Consider the following 20,871-nt stretch of genomic DNA (forward strand, 5'->3'; position numbering starts at 1 on the left):
CCCGACCGAAGATCTTTAAGAATCTGCTGGAACTTTTGATAAATCATATAGGCCATATGGCAGAGCTGTCCTTCAAAGCAAGCCATGTGCCGCAGGATTGGAAGACGGCGCAAGTCATCCCAATTAAAAAGAAGCCCTATCTGTTGTTGTTAGATCTTAGTGCGGCATTCGATACCGTCTCCCATCCTGTCCTACTGACTCGCCTTATGGAGGCCGGGGTTGCAGGGCCGGCTCACGCGTGGTTATGTTCGTTTCTAGCAGACAGAAGGTTCCAAGCCCACTGCCTCCCCTTCAAATCGGAGGTACGCCTACTAAAGCAAGGAGTTCCACAGGGCTCTATTTTGAGCCCCACGTTATTCAATCTATACATGGAACCCCTTGCGAAGTTAGTGGAAGCGCACGGGGTGGAGATCGTGTCCTACGCAGACGACACTCAACTGGTGGTGACACTGTCTCAGCCCCCGGAAGAGGCTGCAGCTAATTTCTCCGCCTGTCTAAGGGAGCTGGCAGGCTGGATGAATAACAACTACCTGCGCCTGAACGCGAACAAAGCCGAGCTTCTAGTTATAGGGAAGGCACCATCAATATGGTCCTCAGCATGGTGGCCGTTGGAGCTGGGGCCGACTCCTAGCCCAGCAGAACAGGTGAAAAATCTGGGAGTACTACTGGACTTCACTCTGTCCTTTGAACATCACACGAGAGGGGTTGCTGGTAAATGGTACGGCATTTTAAAAACCCTGCGTAAAACCCTGGACTTACTCCCTATCACCTGTAGGAAGAAGCTAATCCACACTCTTATTACTCCTCACCTGGATTATGGGAATTCGCTGTACATCGGTCTTAGTACAAAAGGTCTGCACCGACTTCAGTGTGTGCAGAACGCGGCTGCTAGGTTGGCACTGAACCTTTCCTGTAGGTCTTCCGGGAGACGGGCCCTGGCCAACTTGCATTGGCTCCCCATCCGCGAACGAATCGTGTTCAAAACGATGGGCATGGCACACCATATTGCACAGGGAAAGGGACCTGTTTATCTTCAAAAACTACTGACCGTGTACCAGCCAAAACGGTTGTTGAGATCCCTTGGGGGAGTATGCTCTTCCAGGTTCCGCGTATCTATAGAGTACGATGGGAGGCCGCTCCTTTAGATATTTAGCCAGGATGCAGTGGAATACTCTTCCGATTGAGCTCCGTATGGAACCATCCGAGGTGAGGTTCCGTCAGAAATTGAAGACATACCTCTTTCCCAAGATAGTGTAGGTCCGATGCCTCTCTCCTGGCCCTTCAAGCTCGTTACTGGATGGCCTATTGTAGTCTGTATGGTTTCTGTTTCCATAACGCGGGGACACACTGTTTTCCTAGTGTAACCAGGCGCTTTACAAGCTCTATTATTATTATTTTTCTATTATTTGCATTAGCCATCTGAGAGGTCTGTGTTCAGTTTGAACCAGGAAGTGAGTTCCAAACAAGTAGGGCCTCAACTTCTTTAGGGACCACACTCCAGCAAAGGCCTCCCTCTCAAAGGCACTCCAACTCTGCTCTCTGGGGAGTAGCCTCCTGCTTATAAAAGCAACAGGTTGGTCTTGGCCTTCATCATTGGTCTGGGATAGGACCGCTCCTAACCCTAGCTCAGAGGCATCAGTCTGCACTATGAAATGCTTCGCATAATCTGGTGCTTTTAGAGCTGGTGCTGAGCACATTGCTTGTTTTAGGGTGTCAAAAGCCTTTTGGCAACTAACAGTCCAGTTGATTTTCTTGGGCATCCTTTTGGAGGTGAGTTCTGTGAGGGGAGTCACAATGGACCCATATCCCTTCACAAACCTCCTGTAGTACCCAGTCAAACCTGGTGGCTCCAGGAGTGGGGTTTCTTGCCTCAGCATACAGTAATCCCTCTTCCCAATAAGCTCTGTGGGTACCACTGACATCTCCCTGTGCTTCTGAAACAGATTGCTGCCTCAGGCTTTTAAGAGTTGGACAGTCTTACTGATCCTGGCACAGCTCTTCCCTAGTGGGTCCCCCTGGGCCCAAGAGTTAAACCTGGTAAGGCTCAAGCTCCATGGGCTCAGTTCCCTCTAGGGTTTTCAAGTCCTCTCCCTGAGGAGAGGGGTCCTGAGTGGTTTTGCTGTACAGAAGCTGGTTCCCCAGTCTTCTTACCTTTTCTCTTGGTTGGTTGGGCCAGATTTTCAGGCTCCAAACCTACTTTTTCACCCTTCCTCTTGCTCTGTGCTCTTGTTTGCACACACACCAATTCACTACAAAAGAGACACAACACCACTTCTAGTTGGAAAAATAATACGTTTTGTATTGTCTCCAACCTGCAAAGGTAAAACACAGTAAAGCCCAGTAATCACAAAAGGGCGCCAATGGGCGCCAGGGCAATGGATGTCAGGGAGATTATTTACCAGGAAAAGGGGAAAAAGAATAAAAAGGTAAGTACGTCGATTAGTGTCCAGCTGAAATGAAAAAGATGTTAGCAAATGCATAAACATAGGGTCAATATCGCAGGGCCAACACAGGTATTAATCCTTAGCATCACCTGGGTAGAAGGCTGGAGCGTAAAATAAATCATTAGGCGTGAAGACCCGTCATGCATGGCATCAGCATACAAGCAATCAATAAGCGTAAAATAATAACCTCATTGGTAACATCAGTCTGCAGATAACAGCCCTCTGCATAAAGATAAACATTAGTCATGGAAGCCTTTTGTGGATAAACTCCTTAGACCAGCAACACTGTGCAAGTTTGAATGGCATCAACAGCGTTAACAACAGGAGGTAAGTCTGAAACCTTTCAGGTCTAAAACAGCTTTAACAAGGGACCTCAACATCAGCACCTGGGGCATATATCTCCATATACCTCAGGGGTGTACTGAAGATGAACCTGGGGGCATACAACCACTAGGCTTAACTCAGGGCATAGGGCATCCTCCTCGATGCGAGTACACCATTTAATACATCAACCCTAGGCATCTGTTCTATTGATGCCCAGCTCAGGAGCCTCAGTTCCTTTCGGGCCGCTTCAGTTTACCAGGGGCCATCGGGGCCCACTACAGTCTCCAGGGGGCAGAACGCCCACCGTGGCAGCCAAACACTAGCCCCGGGGGCAATGAGGGGTAGGCTCCCTCCTTGAAAAACTCTGCATACAGGCGCCACAGCTCCTTGAGGGCACAATCCTCCCAACACGGCACTCAGCAGGTACAGCGCTTAGAGTACACAGCGGCGCTTTGGGGGAAGTCACAACAGCGCTGACAGCGTTCAGGCCAGCAGCAGGCGGTACAATTCAGGCAGTTTAAGACCACCCAGGGCTTCTGCAGCACAGCGCTTCCACGATTATAGCGCTTAGCAGGCACTCAGCAATTTAGTTCTTTAACAGGCCAGCGCTTCCCAGATTATAGCGCTTGGCAGGCAATCAGCAGGGCAGTCTTGGTCACAGCGCTCTTGGGACACAAGCAGTCCTCTGCAGGCCAGCACTTCCAAGCACACAGCGCAAGGGGGCGGGCAGTCCCAGCAGCAAGCCCCGGGGTATCACTCCTCACCTCCTGGGTGGCAGGGTCCCAGATGCTCCTTCCCTTCTGGGTGCTTCTTTGCGCAGCGCTTGCGTAGCGCAGGGTCCCGGCAGCCCCAGGGACCTAGGGGGGGCCCTCCTTCCTCAGGGGCCCGGGGGACAGAGCAGTAGGCACTACTGGGCCAGGTCAGCAGGTAGTGGGGCATCATCAAAACAGGGTGGTAGGCTTTCACCATCCCCACTGCAGCGAGGTCCTCCTCTCACACGGCAGCCTGAACTCCTGAAGTAGGGCTTCACAAGCCCTGGGGACAGTAGGGGGGTCCTAGATGGGTGCAGGGCCCAGCACACAGGCCCAAGTGGCGGTATCCCCTTGCAGCAGGTCCCCTCACATTCCTGTCCCAGCTCTGTCTCCGCACATCACATCTCTACTGCTCTCCCTATACCAGAAAGGCTGGAAACTTCTAGAAGGTCCCTCCAAATGCTGGGATTGCTGGGTACCAGACAACTAGACCGCTAACCCACCTCAGACAGGCGAACTAGTTCTAACTGGCTCAGGGGGAAGAGTAGAGCACCCTGGGTTCCAGACTTTCCCTCCAAATGCAGGGGTGGCTGGGTACCTAACAACTAGACTGCTAACCTCCTGCAGTCAGGTGGCACAACGCACAGCCATGGCAGCCATTTCAAATGCAAAACACAAATGCAGCATTTCACCAGGGTACATGTTTACAATGGGGGAAAATAAATGTACACACCATTGCATTGCATTTAACATTACACAGGGCTTCTCATACCTCACATGGCCTATTCAGTAACCTTTACCATGGGGAGACATCCTACATGTTGAGGGGTGAAAGCGAAAAATTTGGGGGAAAAGGGCCAAGTCCAACACCCAGCATGCCTTTTCAATTCAACCTCAGCCCAGGCTGAGGTTTCTAGGTTACTGCCAATCAGACAGTCAGCTGGTAATTTCTGAGAGACCACTACCTGTTTCAGGCCAGTCACCCCCCAGCCTAATGTCACTATAGCCATAGGATGATTAGTGGTAACACTGTCAGCATTGGTGACTGGAAAAGTTTTCCCAATCAAGTATTGCTCAGGGGAAACCAGTGTATCTCTCACCATAGTGACACCGGCACCTGTATCCCTCAGAGCGTCTATCCTAGTTCCATTAACCAAGGGGTATTGCAAATACTTCTTTACGTTGGGTGGCCACATAGCTACAGTGGCAAACTCAGCTTCCCCTTCTGAAACTAGAACTGCTTCAGTGTGCATCCTGATTTTCTCTGGGCACACTGTTGATCCTTAGGGGCGTTGTTGTGGGGGCAAGATTTATCTACAGTTAAGTTTTCCAACTTCTTACAGTTGTTACAATAGGCCTTTAAGGGATCAAAGTTCTTCCCCCTATAGGGCTGAGGCTTATAGGGAGTAGTTTGGGACCCACCCACCTGCACATGTGTTTGGGGCCCTTTAGAAGACTCAGACTTTTTATCTTGGGCATTCTCACCACCTTTTCCCTGGGGAGGTTTTGTAACCACCTTCTTCTGGTCACCCCCAGTGGCTGTCCTTGTCACCCTTGTCTTGACCCAATGGTCTGCCTTATTTCCCAATTCTAGGTCTACCAAATGCTGTTGCAACTTTTCAGTTGTGCAATTAATTAATATGTGTTCCTTCATAAACAAATTGTAAAGTCCAGAAAAATCATGCACATTGTGGCCAGTTAACCAACCATCCAGTGTCTACAAAATCTAACCAGGAGTGGGTCTCGGTTTTATGAGCCCCCCTGAATCTAATTCTGTACTCCTCAGTAGTGAGCCCAAATCCCTCAATCAGAGTCTTCTTCATGAGGTCATAGGACCCTGCATCTGGCCCAGAGAGTGTCAGAAGCCTGTCTCTGCAGTTACCAGAGAAAGGTTCCCACAGGAGTGCCCCCCAGAGAGCTTTCTTTACTATTCTTATTTCACAAGCCCTCTCAAAGGCTGTGAATCACTTGGTGATGTCATCACCTTCCTCAAATTTAGGGACAATCCCTTTGGGGATTTTAGGATCACAAGTGTTCTTTATCCTTATTATTAGTATTGCTGCCACCATTGATGGGTGCTAAACCTATCTCTTTCGTTTCCTTTTCTAGAACCAGGAGTCTGGACTCTAGTTCTAATCTCTTGGACAGCTTTGCTAAAAAGCTGTCCTCTTCATTGGGGCTATTCCCAATGTTTTCCCTGGGACCTGGTTCACCTGTGTGGGGCCTAGGATCCCAGAGATCCTCCCTCCCTCCCAGCCTTAAAAGGCGGCCGCTGCGTGGTCGCACCACTGGCGCACCGGAGGCGCACCAGAGGCAGGCCAGTCTGCGCCCGTCCGTGCCTGGACCGCGCCCAGCGCCAGGACCCCTGGACCCTGCACACGCCACACCTCCAGACTCCGATACGACGCCAACACCTTCCACTCTCCCAACACCGGCCAAGACCACCACTGCTTCCAGGCCGCACCGAAACGCACCCACGGACCCTTCTCCTGCCACAACTGCAACTTCACATGCGACAGAACCACCAAACCTCCGGGGACCGAACCTAACCACCTCCGCTGCATACTCCTCAACATCCGCTCAGCACGCAAACACGCCGTCGAGCTCTGGGGCCTGCTCGACACATCCGCCCCAGACATCGCCTTCCTGACCGAGACCTGGTAGAACGACTCCTCGGCGCCCGACATCGCCATAGCCAGTCAGTCAGTCAAAGCACTTTATTCAATTACTTAAAATCATAGACGAGAAGGTAAAAACATTTATAAAACATTCCATATCATATATATATATACAATCAGTGCTTTCAATCAATTATAAAATATACAGTAGGGCCAAGATATACATCATCAATTAAAAAAAATATATATGTTGATATGGTGACAAGTTGATAAAGCCAATAAGCGCACGTTTTATATTTTATTGTTCTGCCCATTTGACAAAGTCAATAAGTCTGCCTTACTGACATAACAGCCTTAGTATTTTAACATTACATAGTCTGTGGTGCACACCTGTGGGGGTTGGGCACAATCTTGGCATACACTGTCAAAGGTTGTGCACAATGCGGAGTTGTGTGCTTTAGAGGGGTAAGGTGTAACAATAACTCATGCCCTAAAGTACATATAACTTGTGCCCTCACCATGCGCCTTTAACCTCACCTAATATTTATTTATTTATTCATTTTAGGTTTTATAGAGGTCGAACCAGACCCGTGAGGGTATCAGAGCGCTTTACAGTAGAATCAGGGGAATATATAACAAGGGGGAAGGGGAGTCCAGGGATAATGGAACAAATAGAAACAGTATATGGTAAAACAAAACAATCATACAAATCGACTACTATACTGGATAGGAGCAAAAATTATGCGATAAATATCTGAAATTACATCATTGATAACAACACTGCATGGCAGGCATGCAACTTATAGTTACTTTAGGGCACAAGTTATTTGTTTTTTTAAGTTTAAAAAAATAGTTTATTCAAGAAAAAGAAAGAAAGAGAAAGTACAGTAAAGGATATATATATAAAATGATATGAAATCATATGATTATACATGAATTCATGTTTATAGCATCAGTATATAGGAAAAGAGGGGGTGGAGGAAAATGCAGGATTTTATAGCAAGTCTGGTCATTTATCAAGAATACAACAACTCATTTGTAAAAAATAAATACATTTCCAGAAATCATGGACGTAAGGGCAAGTAAAAAGCAAGTTTTAAATCAGCACGTGTGGAGGAACATGACCAGCAGGTATTAGGTATTTAAGCATTTATCTTATGAAGAATTGTGGGGGAAAGAAGTTATCTATTATAGATAAAGAAAAGCGTCTGTGTGGTATTAGCTGCTCTAGAGGGTTGTCTTATCTTAAGCCAAATTTTATTCAATAAATTAATGGGCCAGTTTACATCTAAATCGGGTTCTCAGTCCACTTCACCTTTAATTTTGTCTCTAGAGGTCTTTACTTTGCGTAAACAAGTATATATAGCTGATGCTTTGAGACTTGAGGTTAGAAAAGCACGAGTGATATTGGTAGTAGTGCTGGATAAGACAGGAGTGGGAACAGTTTGATCAATAGCTAGACTTAAAGCATTTTGTAGCAATTGGTAATTATTATGAAATGAGATAGGGAAATCAAAAAAAGAACTAGCCTGATGAAAAGATATGATCTTATCATTTTGAATTAGTTGAAGACCTTTCAGTCTCCATGATTTCCAATAGATGGGCCTACCTTTAATATTATGTGCGTGTTATACCATATGGTAGAATCTAGGAGTGTTCCTGTGTCAGTGGAATTATCTAACAAGAGTGTACCCAATAATGTATTTGTGTGTTTAACAATAGGAGTAGATAATATCTGGGGTTTCCGAGTAAATGACAGATATTCTTGGAAGGAAAATGATGTAAGATATGAATGCTCAAGCTTAACCCACATAGGAGAATCCAATGAGGGTCCTATTAGCCAATAAGAAGAATGACGCAAAATAAAAGCTTTATGATAGCTAGGAAAGTCAGGAAAATTAGCACCACCTTGCAATTTAGGATGGGTGAGTCGTGATACTGACATGCGGCCCTTTTTGTTATTCCAGAGGAAAGATGATAATAAGGAATTCATTCTTTTTAAAAAACTTTTGAGGTATGGTAATTGGAATATTAGAAATAGTAAAAGGAAGTATCGGAGATAACATCATCTTTATTGTGTCTAACCTTCCCCACCAAGAAAGGTATAGAGAGGGTGCCATTTGTCTAAATTAATGGAGATTGACGAATTGATTGATGCAGAGATGTACATATCGAGAACTTTATATAATGAGGGTTCCATTTAAAATTGGTTATTTTAAAATCATCCTTAAAAGTAAATTTAGTCAAGGGAAAGATTTTGCATTTATCATTATTAAGTTTATATCCTGAAACAGAGGAGTAAGCATTTGCTTCTTGTAGGAAAGTAGGAAGGGAGAATTGTGGCTTCGAGAGAAATAACAAAATATCATCCACATAAACTGCCATTTTAACTTGCGTTTTTTAGAAGCAAATCCCCAAATTTTTGAATTTTGGCAGATTCTAGATAAAAACAGCTCTAAATCTAAATTGACAAAAAAGGGGGATAAGGGACAACCTTGTCTAACACCTCTTCCCAGTTAAAATATGAAGAGGCAAGGCGTTCGCAAAAATTGCCGCCTTAGGATTTAAATATAATAGAGTAATTAGACTAACAATTTTAGGACCAAAACCAAACCATTTAGGTGTTGAAAAAATAAAAGGCCAATAAACTCTATCAAACACTTTTCCCGCATCTAAGGAAATAGCAGCTAGAGATTTGGAAATGTGAGAGGATTTAGAGAGTATGTCAGAAAAATAGTGCATATTATCTGTCAGGAAATTGCCATTTACAAAAGCTGACTGTTCTTTACCCAAGAGATCAGGGAGAAAAAATCTAATCTCAAGGCCAAGGACTTTGATTTTTTTTTTATAATAAATATTCACTAATGAAATTGGTCTATAATTTTTACAGAAATGCGGATCTTTATCCTCCTTGGGTATGAGGCACATTAAGGCCTCTAAAAAGGAGCCAGAAGAAGTTCCTGTTTGTAAAAAGGAAATTAAAAGCTTGTGTAATTTTGGAAGAAGTAGCTGGGAAAAATATGAGAAAAATTCAACAGTAAAACCATCTGGATCTGGGCCTTTGTCTTTTTTAGGTGTGAGTAATGCAGTGTGTAATTCTTTCAATGGGATATCAAGTTCCAATGAATCAAAATTAAAGTGAGCGTCAAAAGATTTTTCAATGGAAGAAAGATAGTCCGAATGTTATCATCTGTAGTTGAGGCTTCTGGTGTATACACAGATTCATAAAAGCTATAAAACTCTTGCAGATTCTCAGAATCTTTATAATTGGGCAATTGTTGATCATCAAATATCGACTCAATGTTGAATCTGTGTTTTTTAACTTTAAGGTAATTTGCCAATAACTTACCAGATTTATTTTGGCCCCCATAACATTTTGCACTGGATTTGAGCAAGTACAGAGACACATTCTCAATGCATTCCTTATTAAATTTAAGTTTAGTAGCTATGAATTCTGCTAATCAATATTTCGACTTGGTAGTATAGTAGTAATTCCCAGTCTCTTTATCTTTGCAAAAAGTTCTGTATCAATCTAGCAGGCATGTGTCGTTTTTTAGAGATGTAATTAATAATAAAATCACGAGCTATGGCTTTAAAAGCATCCCACATTAAATGAAAGGGAAGAGTGTCAGGTTAATTAAAATGGAAATATTCTTCAAAAAAAGAGGTGAAAGAGGAAGTAAAAATAGGGTCAAGTGGCAACGAGTTGTTAAAGCGTCAATGACTGGAGACAGAAGGTTTGCTAAGTATATCTAATGAAATAAGACGGCGATAAAAGTAGAGGAAAAACGACAAAAGATGAGAAAACTAGAATAATACATGAGAAAAAATACATACCTATAAAATTCTAAAAAGGAGGATGAGGGGGGGTGAAACCACATGGAAGACTGGTGCGTCTAGATCTCACGGAGAGGGGCACAAGGGCGACTGGATATGCCTACAGGGAGAAATGGATTACAGTAAATTGTTAATCAGTAATGTAACATTCACAATATTATCAAGACAACGGAAAATGAGAATGACCTAAGGGATAAGCAGTAAGTAATCAAAAATGTATGCAAAAGAGATAACATCAACATTATATCGAAAACATATATTCAACCGAATTGAGAAGTTGAAGCACCAGAAGTATCCATAGTTTCAACACTACACAAATTGAGAAAACATTTCAGCTTAACTGGGTCTTCGTAGGAGGTTGTCTTATTCCTATATGTGACCTTAAAAAGATAAAGATGGAAGAGGCCATATCTATCTTCAAGAGCGCGAAGATCAGGTCTCATATTTAGAAACTCTCTTCGTCTATCTGCAGTACTCTTAGCATAGTCTTGTGAAAAGAACAACGTATGACCCAACCAAGAGATGAGCGTTGTTTTTTTAGAAGCTAAAAGAACCTTAAGAAGATCTGTATATTCCAGGAAATACCAAATGACACCTCTTGGACGGTAAAAGCCAGAAGTATTGACATGTTGACGGCCCAGTCTGTGTGCTCATTGAATGCTCAAATATCCTCAGATAGCCCCAGCACTTTAGGTAGAACATTTTTGAAGAAGGTGAGAGGGTCAGCTCTCTCTGTGTTTTCTGGCAAACCATATATGCGGAGATTATTTCTTCTATTTCTGTTCCAAATCTTCAACTTGTTTCTGCAAGGAAGAGACTTGTGACTGAAGAGTGTTCACTGTGCTTTCATTTGCATTATATAAAGAAACGCTCTGTTCCAATTCGAGAAGTCGTTCATCCAATTGGGACCACCTTTCAGTACGAAATTGAAGTTTAGTATTTGTTTCTTCCATAAAGGGTTTTAAGGCTCGTATTTCTTCCAATAACAGGTCCAACGAGGCAGGAGGTGGTGACTTTGCAAGAGAACGAGTTTTTTTTATATGCTTGGGATTAACTTTAGCAGAATTAACGGGAATAGTTACCGTTGATGTCGTGGATGAAGACTCGCCGACCCTTGGCTGAGAGGCAGAGGTACATTCCATTGCGGCGAGCTTTGAGAAAAGTGTGGAGTTCTTGATTAAGCTGCGTGTCGGAGATGAGGTAGAAGAATTAAGCCTTCTGAGTCTCCTGATAAGCTGTGTGCGGACAGAGTTTATAGAACTGCAAATTACTTAGTATGAGAAAATCAGTTACGACAACTAGTGAGCATCCAAGTACTGACTAGGGTCAGATATCGTGCTGATTGTTTAGGGCATATTTCTATTGGCAAACAGTCAAAGTGAAAGTTAAAATATTACACAGGTCTTACTACACACGGACGGTACTACACAAGATGGGAAGGGCCCCTGACCCAAGCTGCTTGCGCCTCTTTGGAGACATAGGTACCTATTACCACACCTTATGGGACTGCCAAAAACTTACTTCATACAGGGAGGCAGTGGTAAGCACAATCGCAGACATCACCTAGAAACAGGTCCCGCTTGAGCATCAGTGCTGCCTTCTTAATATCTAGGGTCTGACAGATCTTACACACACCGAACGCCTGTGGGCAACGACAGGCAAAATAATAGCTAAACGGAACATAGCGCAAAAGTGGGGAGTGGGAATAGTGCCAACGTTGTTGCATTGGTGTAGGGACATGGATATGGTCATGGTAGCGGAGAAGGCCACGTTTATAAATAGGTAATGCTCTCGCAAATGGGCTAAGGTGTGGGGAAAGTGAAACATGTATAAGGGGAACATCTGCACGCCACCAGAAGACGATAGCGACTCAGGTGAGGATATGTAATATTGTGGAAATCAAATGTGCACCAATGTAGAAATGTTTATCAAGTGACTTTAAAGAAATGACATTAAGATTGTACAGTAACACATGCAGATAGTTATTGTTGTAATAAACATTTTAATAAAAAAAAAAGTCAAAGCGTAGGACAAGTGAACTAGGCCTCTTAATAATGACACAGACTCTCTTTTGCCCAAATATTAGCTTCAGAAACGCCAAAAATAGCTTCACGATAAAACAAAGTTAGTTATGGTGAAACAAAGTCAACTATGACATCTAGTGAGAACAAAAATCCTGAATGAGGTCAAATAACAGTCTTATTTATTGAGAACAAGTTCCTTTTGGCAAAAAACGCTAAAATGCAAAAACGAGGAACATAGGAGACAACCTTCCCAATAGCTATGCAGACATTCCTTTATCCAAGTATGAAATTTCAAAAGTGCCAAATGAAAAAGAAAAGGAGAGAATATTCAAAATAAAGTAAGCGTGCACCTCAGCATGCTGTTAAGAGTTGACATTGTCCTCTGGAGGCTGAACAATGAGAAAACTGAGATGCGTCACCTCAGTGCTGTAGAAGCGGCATTTGTAGTAGCAGCTTATGCTAACTGGCAGTCGTTTCTGAGGCAGTAGCTGAGTTGTGAAATACCTTTTCCCTTCGCTGCTGGGGGACTTCGTGCACTACCAGGTGAACGTTGGGCGGTTCATCATGTTAGATCCGCACTTAAGGGAAATAATGGGCTACGAGACTTCAAAAGTGCCAAAAGGAGAGAAAAAGAAGATTTTTTTTTTATTTTTTAAAGAAGCTGAGCATGTATCTCAGCATGCTGTTTTGAGTCGACAATTACCCTCTGGAAACGAAACAATGAGGCTCATTACCAAAGCGCTGTAGAAACAGCAGTTGTAGCGGCCGCATTGCAAAATGGTGGCCGTTTCTGAGGCAGTAGCAGATCTGGTAAATACCTTGTTTCTTTGATGCTGGTGTGCTTTGCGCACTACCAGGAGGTCGCTGGACGGTTTACCATGTTAAACCCGCACTTTAGGAAAGTAATGGATCACAGTACCCGTGAAAAACAGTCATCAGCTTGCGCTGTCGCACCAGAGCTCACGATGCAGCCGCCATCTTCCTTGGTCGTCAAGCAATGCCCCACGAGTTATTGTTTTAAATGATATATATATCAGTTAAAACACACATGCATATTTATACACACACACACAAACACTTACCTGGGAAGCTCTGATGTAATGGAACTACTGTTTTACTCTTGACTGATATGTAGTGACTCCTGTTATACTTACCCAAGAAGTAGTAACATACATCCCTCTAGGGCAATGAGTTTGGGGAAACCCACTTACTTTTATCAAGAACTCCCTACCATCGCCTCTAAAGGAGCCCTTAATTATTGACTTTCCTATTTATGTGTTGGCCTGGTAAAATGCTCAGAATACATTTTGAGAAACTTATACTGGTCGGGGCTCAATGACATACTGACTTCCTAATCTACTTTTCAGTCTTCAAAGCACAACTTAAAGGTCGTGATAAGTAGAAGACAGATGTTCCTCTACCTATCAGAAAGGCACGGAAAAGACAGCTACCTAGGTGATTAGCTAATATGTTATATCTACCTAAGCATACCATTCTTGAGTAGTAAAAATATTGTTGCAGAAACATCCTCTTAAACTGTTCTGGTATGAAACATCTTTATAGCCAGCCAACTCCAGAGGTGTCTCTAATTGGTATATTTCCCAAGCCCTACCTATATACCTTTGTCATTAGATGCTGTTAGCCCACAAATAGCTAGGTTTTTCAGATTAGTTATAGATTTGTTTTTAAACTTCTCTTAAAAACCCCACAAATTCCACCCTTCCTACTCCCTCCCCAGAGGCCTTGCTTTGTGACAAATCTGTCTTATTCATTCAAGAGGGAAATGAAAATAAAACAGACATCCAAACATAACTGCGTATAGTCGTTATTGACATGCATACTAAATAGAACAAAGAAAGCATGACATAAATATGCAGAATAAGAGTTACATACAAGATATTGAACTAAGTATATTATGTTATGATCATAGAGACTGTGTGTCCAGTATTTACTTTAATTCTCTAACATAATTGTCTGTGAATAATCTTTACAGCTGACATATTGAAGGATCATCGCATGTTCTTTGTATCTTTTCTCATGTCACCCCCTTCAAGTACTTCCTAAGGTAACTTCGTAGTGTTCTTTCATTCACAGATGATGACAGATGTGGTTGGTAATCCAGAAGAAGAAAGGAGAGCTGAATTTTACCAAGAGCCTTGGTCTCAAGAAGCAGTCAGTCGATATTTCTACTGCAAGGTACTTGTTTTGAAGGAAATGGTTGCACATCATTGGTGCTACAGTGTTTGTACAGCTAAGGACAGGTGACATCCTTTAGACGCACAAAACTCAACATGTTTTCCTTCAATTATCTAGGTTCTCGTTGTTATGGGAAGGCTTGGTAGTTCCTAGTGTTGCATAATGAATTTCTTGTAGAGTCACCAAGCTGTACATTATCTTATGTTTAATGGTTGGATGTTCAGTTTCCTAGCTAAAATGAAGGCACATTTTCAATTCTTTTAAGGACTCCGAGATGAAGATTTTGCTCTCTTCCTCCACATTTATTATACCCACAGCCATAAAAATATTCTTACCAAACTGCATTTCCTATGCACCCAGAGGTAAATACTATAGCTCTAAATAACCAATCACGTAATAACACTCTTCTTCAAAGTTCATAAAAACATCCTGTATGCCAGCTACAAGTGGGGGTGCACCAGGCATTGAAGTCCAAGACACTTATGTTGTATCAAACATCATTATTTCAACTCAATTAATTCCATAATTTAATAGCACAAACAGCTCAGCCAACATGTTTCATTCCCACAAGGAGAACTTCATCAGGGCTTAGTAAAACGAAAGCTCAGAACTCTGTGCGGCTAGAATACAAGGTAGATGATCCAGTGTATTGCACTGGATGCAAGGGGGAATCTGCAGGGCTAAGTGATGCCCAAAAACAAAAATCCATATCCTCAGTCTGTGAGTCCGCGTCCCAGTAAGCCTTTTAAAGTGCACATTTTTTAGGGTATAGACAGTAAAAGGCACGCTCTTGACATGGTGAGTTCTTACATCATAGGGATGTATTAATAAAGTAACTTTAGCATAAACCAATAGTAACACAAACAAAAATCATACATCAAATAAGAAACCTTTAGGAAAACCCTACTTGCATAATTAGATTAAGGTGTACATAGGTCATAAAGTAGTAACATCATTTTTGTGCAACAATTGGAAACAATACAGAGTGCAACCGCTTAGAGCAGACCCAGGCAAAGAGCCTTGAATACGTTGTAAATATAGGAACATTCTGCACATGACTTTCTTCTCGAGGAACACAAATGAATACATTTTGACTCAACAAATTAAACCCATCCAAAAGTTAATTCTATTTTGCTTATTTATTAAAAATGCTGTGACATTCCCCCCCTTTGATGATTTCTGAATCATTACCAAACTTCTCAACACTACACTACAGCACTTCATCTGTCATTCTTAGCGTCTTCGATTTGGTCTACTCCAAGGCTTTAATTTCATCATACATTATGGCTTTGCAGTCATCAAGTTCAGTTTCATCTCTCTTTCTTTTTCTGGTTGTCATCTTCTTTTCACAATTACATGCCAAACCTCCCTTAAAACATAGAACTTCTACAAGTTTTAATCCTAGAACTAGAACAATAACACCAAATGTTAATATTATTAATGGCGTTAGTATTTCCTTAGGGAAGCTACCACCTACAGCACCTAACATTCACCAATCTTATCCATTTATTTCCAAACTTACATAATCATGAAGCAACTGTTCCCACACACCGGTTTCTCCCAAACATACAAATCTGTTGAGCCTTAACTACACAGCACAATCCATCTTTATTTGCCAACAAAATTTGCAAAGCTAATCTATTCTGCATTACCATTGCACAAATAGTAACCCTTTCTTCATTCATTTTAGTTATTGCACCTACAGTACTAGTAGCTAAACAATATGTGAAAGTAGAATGTTTTCTATCTTCACATCATTCAAATCCACACCAATAGGAGGAATCAACACACCCAGCACCTCCATAAGCACTTAACCAAATCAACGTTTTGCTGTCTTAGAACTCACTTCAATCATTCCACTCAACACAATAGTATGATAAATTTTGGGAAACACTAATGCTTGATAACAAGAACTTACCCAGTTACCTGGAACACTAAAATAAGCAATTTTTACCATAGATATGATAAATACCTCCTAACATGGGCTCATTAGCCAACATTACATTTGTTTATCACATATATAATTATAACTCCACTTACTGATTCCAATCATAACTGAAGCTTCCATTATGTCACATTTCTCCTCTCTTCTGTGAAATCCTAAGTTTAGGATGCACCAGTGAATTTCTAAAACTAGCCTCAGTTGCCTCCTTTAACTATATTTGTATTGATTCAGCTGAATTCATACCAATTGTCATTCTCTTCTCAATATATTTTCTAATACAATGTTGCTGCTTATCATTTAGTTACACGCATTCTTCTCAACACTGGTATTAGTTCTAGACAACATAATGGATCTTTTAGGTTTAGTAGGGCCAGATGTATGAAGATGGTAGTTTGCATTTCCCAAATACTGATTCCATTGGAATCTCTATTTAGAAAATGCAAAATGATATGTACTAATTTTGCGATTTCTTAATAGCTACTCCCACAAAGTAGGAATTGGTATTAGGGAACTGTCATTCAATTCCCTTCTATGGGTAAATTAGGAAATGGTTTGCATTTCTTAAATTGCAATTTCCTAATAGGAATCTATATTACTACAAAGATATTGCCAAAACCTTATTGACCATAAAACCGACCAACCTCTACAATGATCCTCTCCCCTCAAAAGGTTTGTCTACAATCAACCATATTGTCACCCCATTTTGAACTAAGATTATTAATTACTATCTCAAGGATCCTTACCAGACTGCCTAAAAACAGGCCAATTCATCCCCATCATAAGAAAACCAACAGAGAACCCCTCAGACGCGAATAGTTTTCGACCGGTAACCAACATTCCCATGCTAGCCAAAGTACTGGAAAAATGTGTGCAACAACAACTGAGCCAGCTTATTACTGAACTCAAGCTATTAGATGACTGCCGATCAGGGTTCAGGTCATAGTACATAAACAGCAATTCTGCATGTAGTGGATGACGCACTACTTGCACTAGACCATAATAAAACTTGTCTTCTAGTTCTTCTTGACATTTTGTCTGCATTCAACTCTGTAAACCATGTCAAAATACTAGAGCGACTTGAAAATAAGATGTGATTTTTGGGAATCGTCCTAGAAGGGTCAGGGCCGCAAGTAGCAGCGTCTCAATGCCAGTCGGCTTTGACTTGGAGAGCATGCTCCAAGGACCGAGACAAGTAGACCGTGCTGTGCCCATGCTGAGGCCATGCTGGGACTGCAGACACTGACCAGACGCTAACCAGCCCCAAAAAAGGCTCACCAAAAGTTGCATACGCACCTTTAGACTCAGCTGTTCATCACCGCCATCGCTCAGTGGGTTCTTAGCGCGGAGCTGTACTGCTCGGATCCGCAGGAAAAAGTGCGGGGAGGATTTGCAACTGGACTTGCAACCGTGGGAGCGACAGCCCTGAGGAGGCGCAGCAGCCGCATGAGCGGAAGTCTGTCGCTGCTCAACCACCCTGACACAAGCACTGTCAGTCTCCGTCTCCCTGTTGAGGGCAACATCTGGTTCCCTGACAGCCTGAGTCATCCGCAGTCGGTTCTGGTTGTTTCAGCAGTGCGGCGGGGTGCTGAGGTACGAAGAGGAGCCAAGCGTTGGAGGCGGCAAGGAAGCAGCAAGAAAGAGGTAACAAGGAGCGACAGCAAGGAAGCTGCAGGTATCGGTGTGGTGGGGCAGAGGAGAGGCTAAAGTGGAGTACTGCAGCGGTGGCTGCTGGATGCCAAGCACCGAGGAGGAGAGGAGGTACATGGCACTGTGGCAGAGCTCCCATGTACCCATCCCCCATGTATCTCTCCAATTGTGCTCTTGACCTGCCGTTTCTGATCCCTCTGCCCTAGGGCAAACTGGCACTAACTCCCCCGCCTGTAACAACGTGGTCATGAACGCTGACTTGACTGTACAAGAAATGTTTTTCCTGGCGTCTTGCGGCTCCTGGTCCCTCACCCCTAGTTTGAATTCCAAGAGGATGCAACGAGGGACGGACTGCAGGGCAGGGCGGGAGCCGAGTAGAGCATACCTGAGGAGCCTGGTGGAGCAGGCATAGTAGATTGTAGGTGAGCTGCTTTCCAACAGGCAACTTGTTCCCTAGCTCCTGGATATTGGCTCTATGCTCCCAGTCTCCTAGTCTCCTGGGCTCCTGACCCCTACTGAGCATACGTTTTATGAGTTAGGAGGAGTAGCTAAGGAGTGAGTAGGGCGGGTGCAGGCGAGGCTCTACGGTCACAGTTCTCTCCCAGCAGGCGCAGAAGCTGCCAGCGTTAGGCCAATGCAGCTTGCTCCCTCTGGGGGTGAGGGTGGGGGGGGGGGTGCATGCCATACCCCTCTTACAGTTGCCTGACTCCAAAAGTATTGGAGCCTATCGTTGTCGCTTTAGGACTCACCTTGTCTTTCACCAAGCAGCAGCTCTATCCTCCTGTTTTAATCTACTATCAACATTAGAGCTGGGGACCAAAAAACTGGAAAGGATTGGCGTAGGACACCCTTGCGAAAACCCTTGAACTGCAAGGGCCTAGGCTTCAACCGTGCTGTGCACAAACTTTAGGATTCCGATTACCTCAATTAAATTATGTTCTGGTCATGCGATTTCCTCCTCACCAAGACAATCTCACTGCATAGTAGTACCAAAATACTCCAGCAACATCCTTATAAAATGTATCCAGCTTTTACCAGATCCTTCCGAAAGATGTTCCAGATTGTACCTAAGGTGGCAGCAGTGACCCTCCATGCACTGGCATCTACTCCTCATCTAGTTACGCCCTCTATCTCGGTGTGTCCGCCCTCAGGTGGGCCATTGGGGGCAGTACTCAGACTCTGTTGGGGGCAGTACTCAGACAATTGGGGGTCCGCAGGAATGCCTAATCCTGCAATCTACTGCTGCTCCATCTTCTTTGGATATGGATGCTTCCGTCGTTCTTCAGGAACCGCTCCATAATTCCTCGGATAGGTTCCGTAAAGCCTGTTTTTCAGCTGTCACACCTGACCAGGAAGATATCCGTAAGGGGTTAAGCTAGGGTGGTGGTCTTGAAGAACATTTGGGAGTTGAATCTAGTATGGTTGGTAGGGCAGTGATTTATACAGGATCGAGGGTTGGGGAAAATCTTACACTCCCAGATCTTTATATTGAAGTTCAATCAGGGGGTTGGGGAGCCCCTTCTGATTGTGTTAATAAGGGCGATACTCTAAATATTAGATCCAATGAAAGGAGTTTTCTAAATTTAAGGTGTTCTCTCTGGTGTCTTTCTATGCCCCCCTTGTATTGTAGCTCAAGTCATTTGATGGGCTCTTTTTCTGAATCAGTTCACGATGTATTTCTCCAAGGCATACAGTCTTATAGTTGGAAATGGTGGGGGCGTGGCCAGCAACATGGCCGGTTGAGAAGTACCTTGCCGGAGCTCCCGACGAGCTGCCTAAAGATCCGCCATTTCCATCGTCCCCAGTGAGGCGCTACGCACACAGACGGGAGCCGCAACACCCCGGGGACTGCCGGAGGTGCATCCGCCGCACAATCGGTGCGAAAACACACAGAGAACCGAGCCCGAGGCTCCGACCCGGCGACTCTCACCGAGACCAAGATGGCGGGCGTAGAGTCCGCGAGTCGCTGGGGCGCTTAGACGCCACCCCGAGGCTTGGGGGGGGTCGGTAGCCGATGCCTGGAAGACGCAGCGGACAGGTCGGTCCGCAGTGCTAACTACTCGGAGAGCGGCGAAAAGCCCGGGCAACACCGACAACCGGCCGCCTTTACCAAGATGGCGGCCGGCATGCCTCGGAGCTGGTGAGGGAAAGCCGGGCTGGCCGCCTCTGTACTTCCCAGCGCTCACACCCGCTGACGGTAGCATCGAGGGGCGGAAACGGCCCGGGTGTGTCCTCGGCAGAGAGGAGACACCGGCGGGGCGGCTGGCACCGGACCGCTGAGCCAACCACAAGGACCCGGACCCTGCACCAACATGGCGGCGGAGCTCGAGGGAGGCCCGAGAGATATTATCGGCGCGGGGGTGCCCTAGCCCACGGTGAGGCTCCGGATCCCGCGACCCTCCCCCTCCCTCCTCCCCCTGGTGCCGGTTGACTCGCTGCCCTGTTCGCCTGCGTGTCGAGGGGGAGACCCGGAGAGCCATAGGCGAAGACGTTGAAGGAGGCCCTGAGCGCCCAGCGGCGCAGTGCTCATTGTGGGGGGCAGGTGGTGACACCGCGGCCGAGCGGGCACGCAGGACAGGGCCGGGTACACACGGAAGAAGCCACATCTGCCACTGGCTGGAGGTCGCCCCTCGGAGGCGACAGAGGTCTACAACCGGCACTATAGGCCGCGTTCCACCCCCCACCACCACTCGGCTCCAACGCTACTATTGACTCACCAGGGGTCTGCAGCTTACGGCCATCACCCGACGAGAGCGCAGAAATGGGGAAGAGAGACGTGGTCCCCAAAAATGCGAAACAAGGCCCCATGGACAATTTTGCGGCGCCTAGACCCACGGTGGAGCACCACTCTTCGACGCCCGGAGTGCGGAATGACACAGCGCTGTTGATGGAGGCCATTCAAGCATCTAGGATGGATATCCAAGAGTCCCGGGCGACCTTGGAGGTGAAGATCGGGGAGGTGAGCTCCGAGGTCACACTACTACGGCAAGATTTCCGGAAACTGTCTGAGAGGGTGACGGAGACCGAAACGAGGATAAACGACAACGATGCGGCGATATCCGCCCTGAAGCAAGACATGGCAGA

General features: G+C 44.7%; 1 protein-coding gene across 4 annotated transcripts in view; it reads left to right on the plus strand.

Annotated features, from left to right (window-relative positions):
• SMARCD3 (SWI/SNF related BAF chromatin remodeling complex subunit D3) overlaps positions 1–20,871 on the plus strand; it is a 1,739,068-nt gene that overhangs the window by 1,563,703 nt on the left and 154,494 nt on the right. For all 4 annotated transcript variants that reach the window (XR_013601619.1, XM_078662891.1, XM_078662892.1 and 1 more), the window contains one exon: positions 14,094–14,195. Coding sequence is in view for 3 of the 4 variants with exons in the window: in XM_078662891.1 (XP_078519017.1) it covers positions 14,094–14,195 (102 nt within the window). In the remaining variant the exon portion in view is untranslated. The remainder of the gene's footprint in view (positions 1–14,093; positions 14,196–20,871) is intronic.

The sequence above is a fragment of the Lissotriton helveticus genome, chromosome 10, assembly GCF_964261635.1.
Source record: "Lissotriton helveticus chromosome 10, aLisHel1.1, whole genome shotgun sequence".
Lineage (NCBI taxonomy): Eukaryota > Metazoa > Chordata > Amphibia > Caudata > Salamandridae > Lissotriton > Lissotriton helveticus.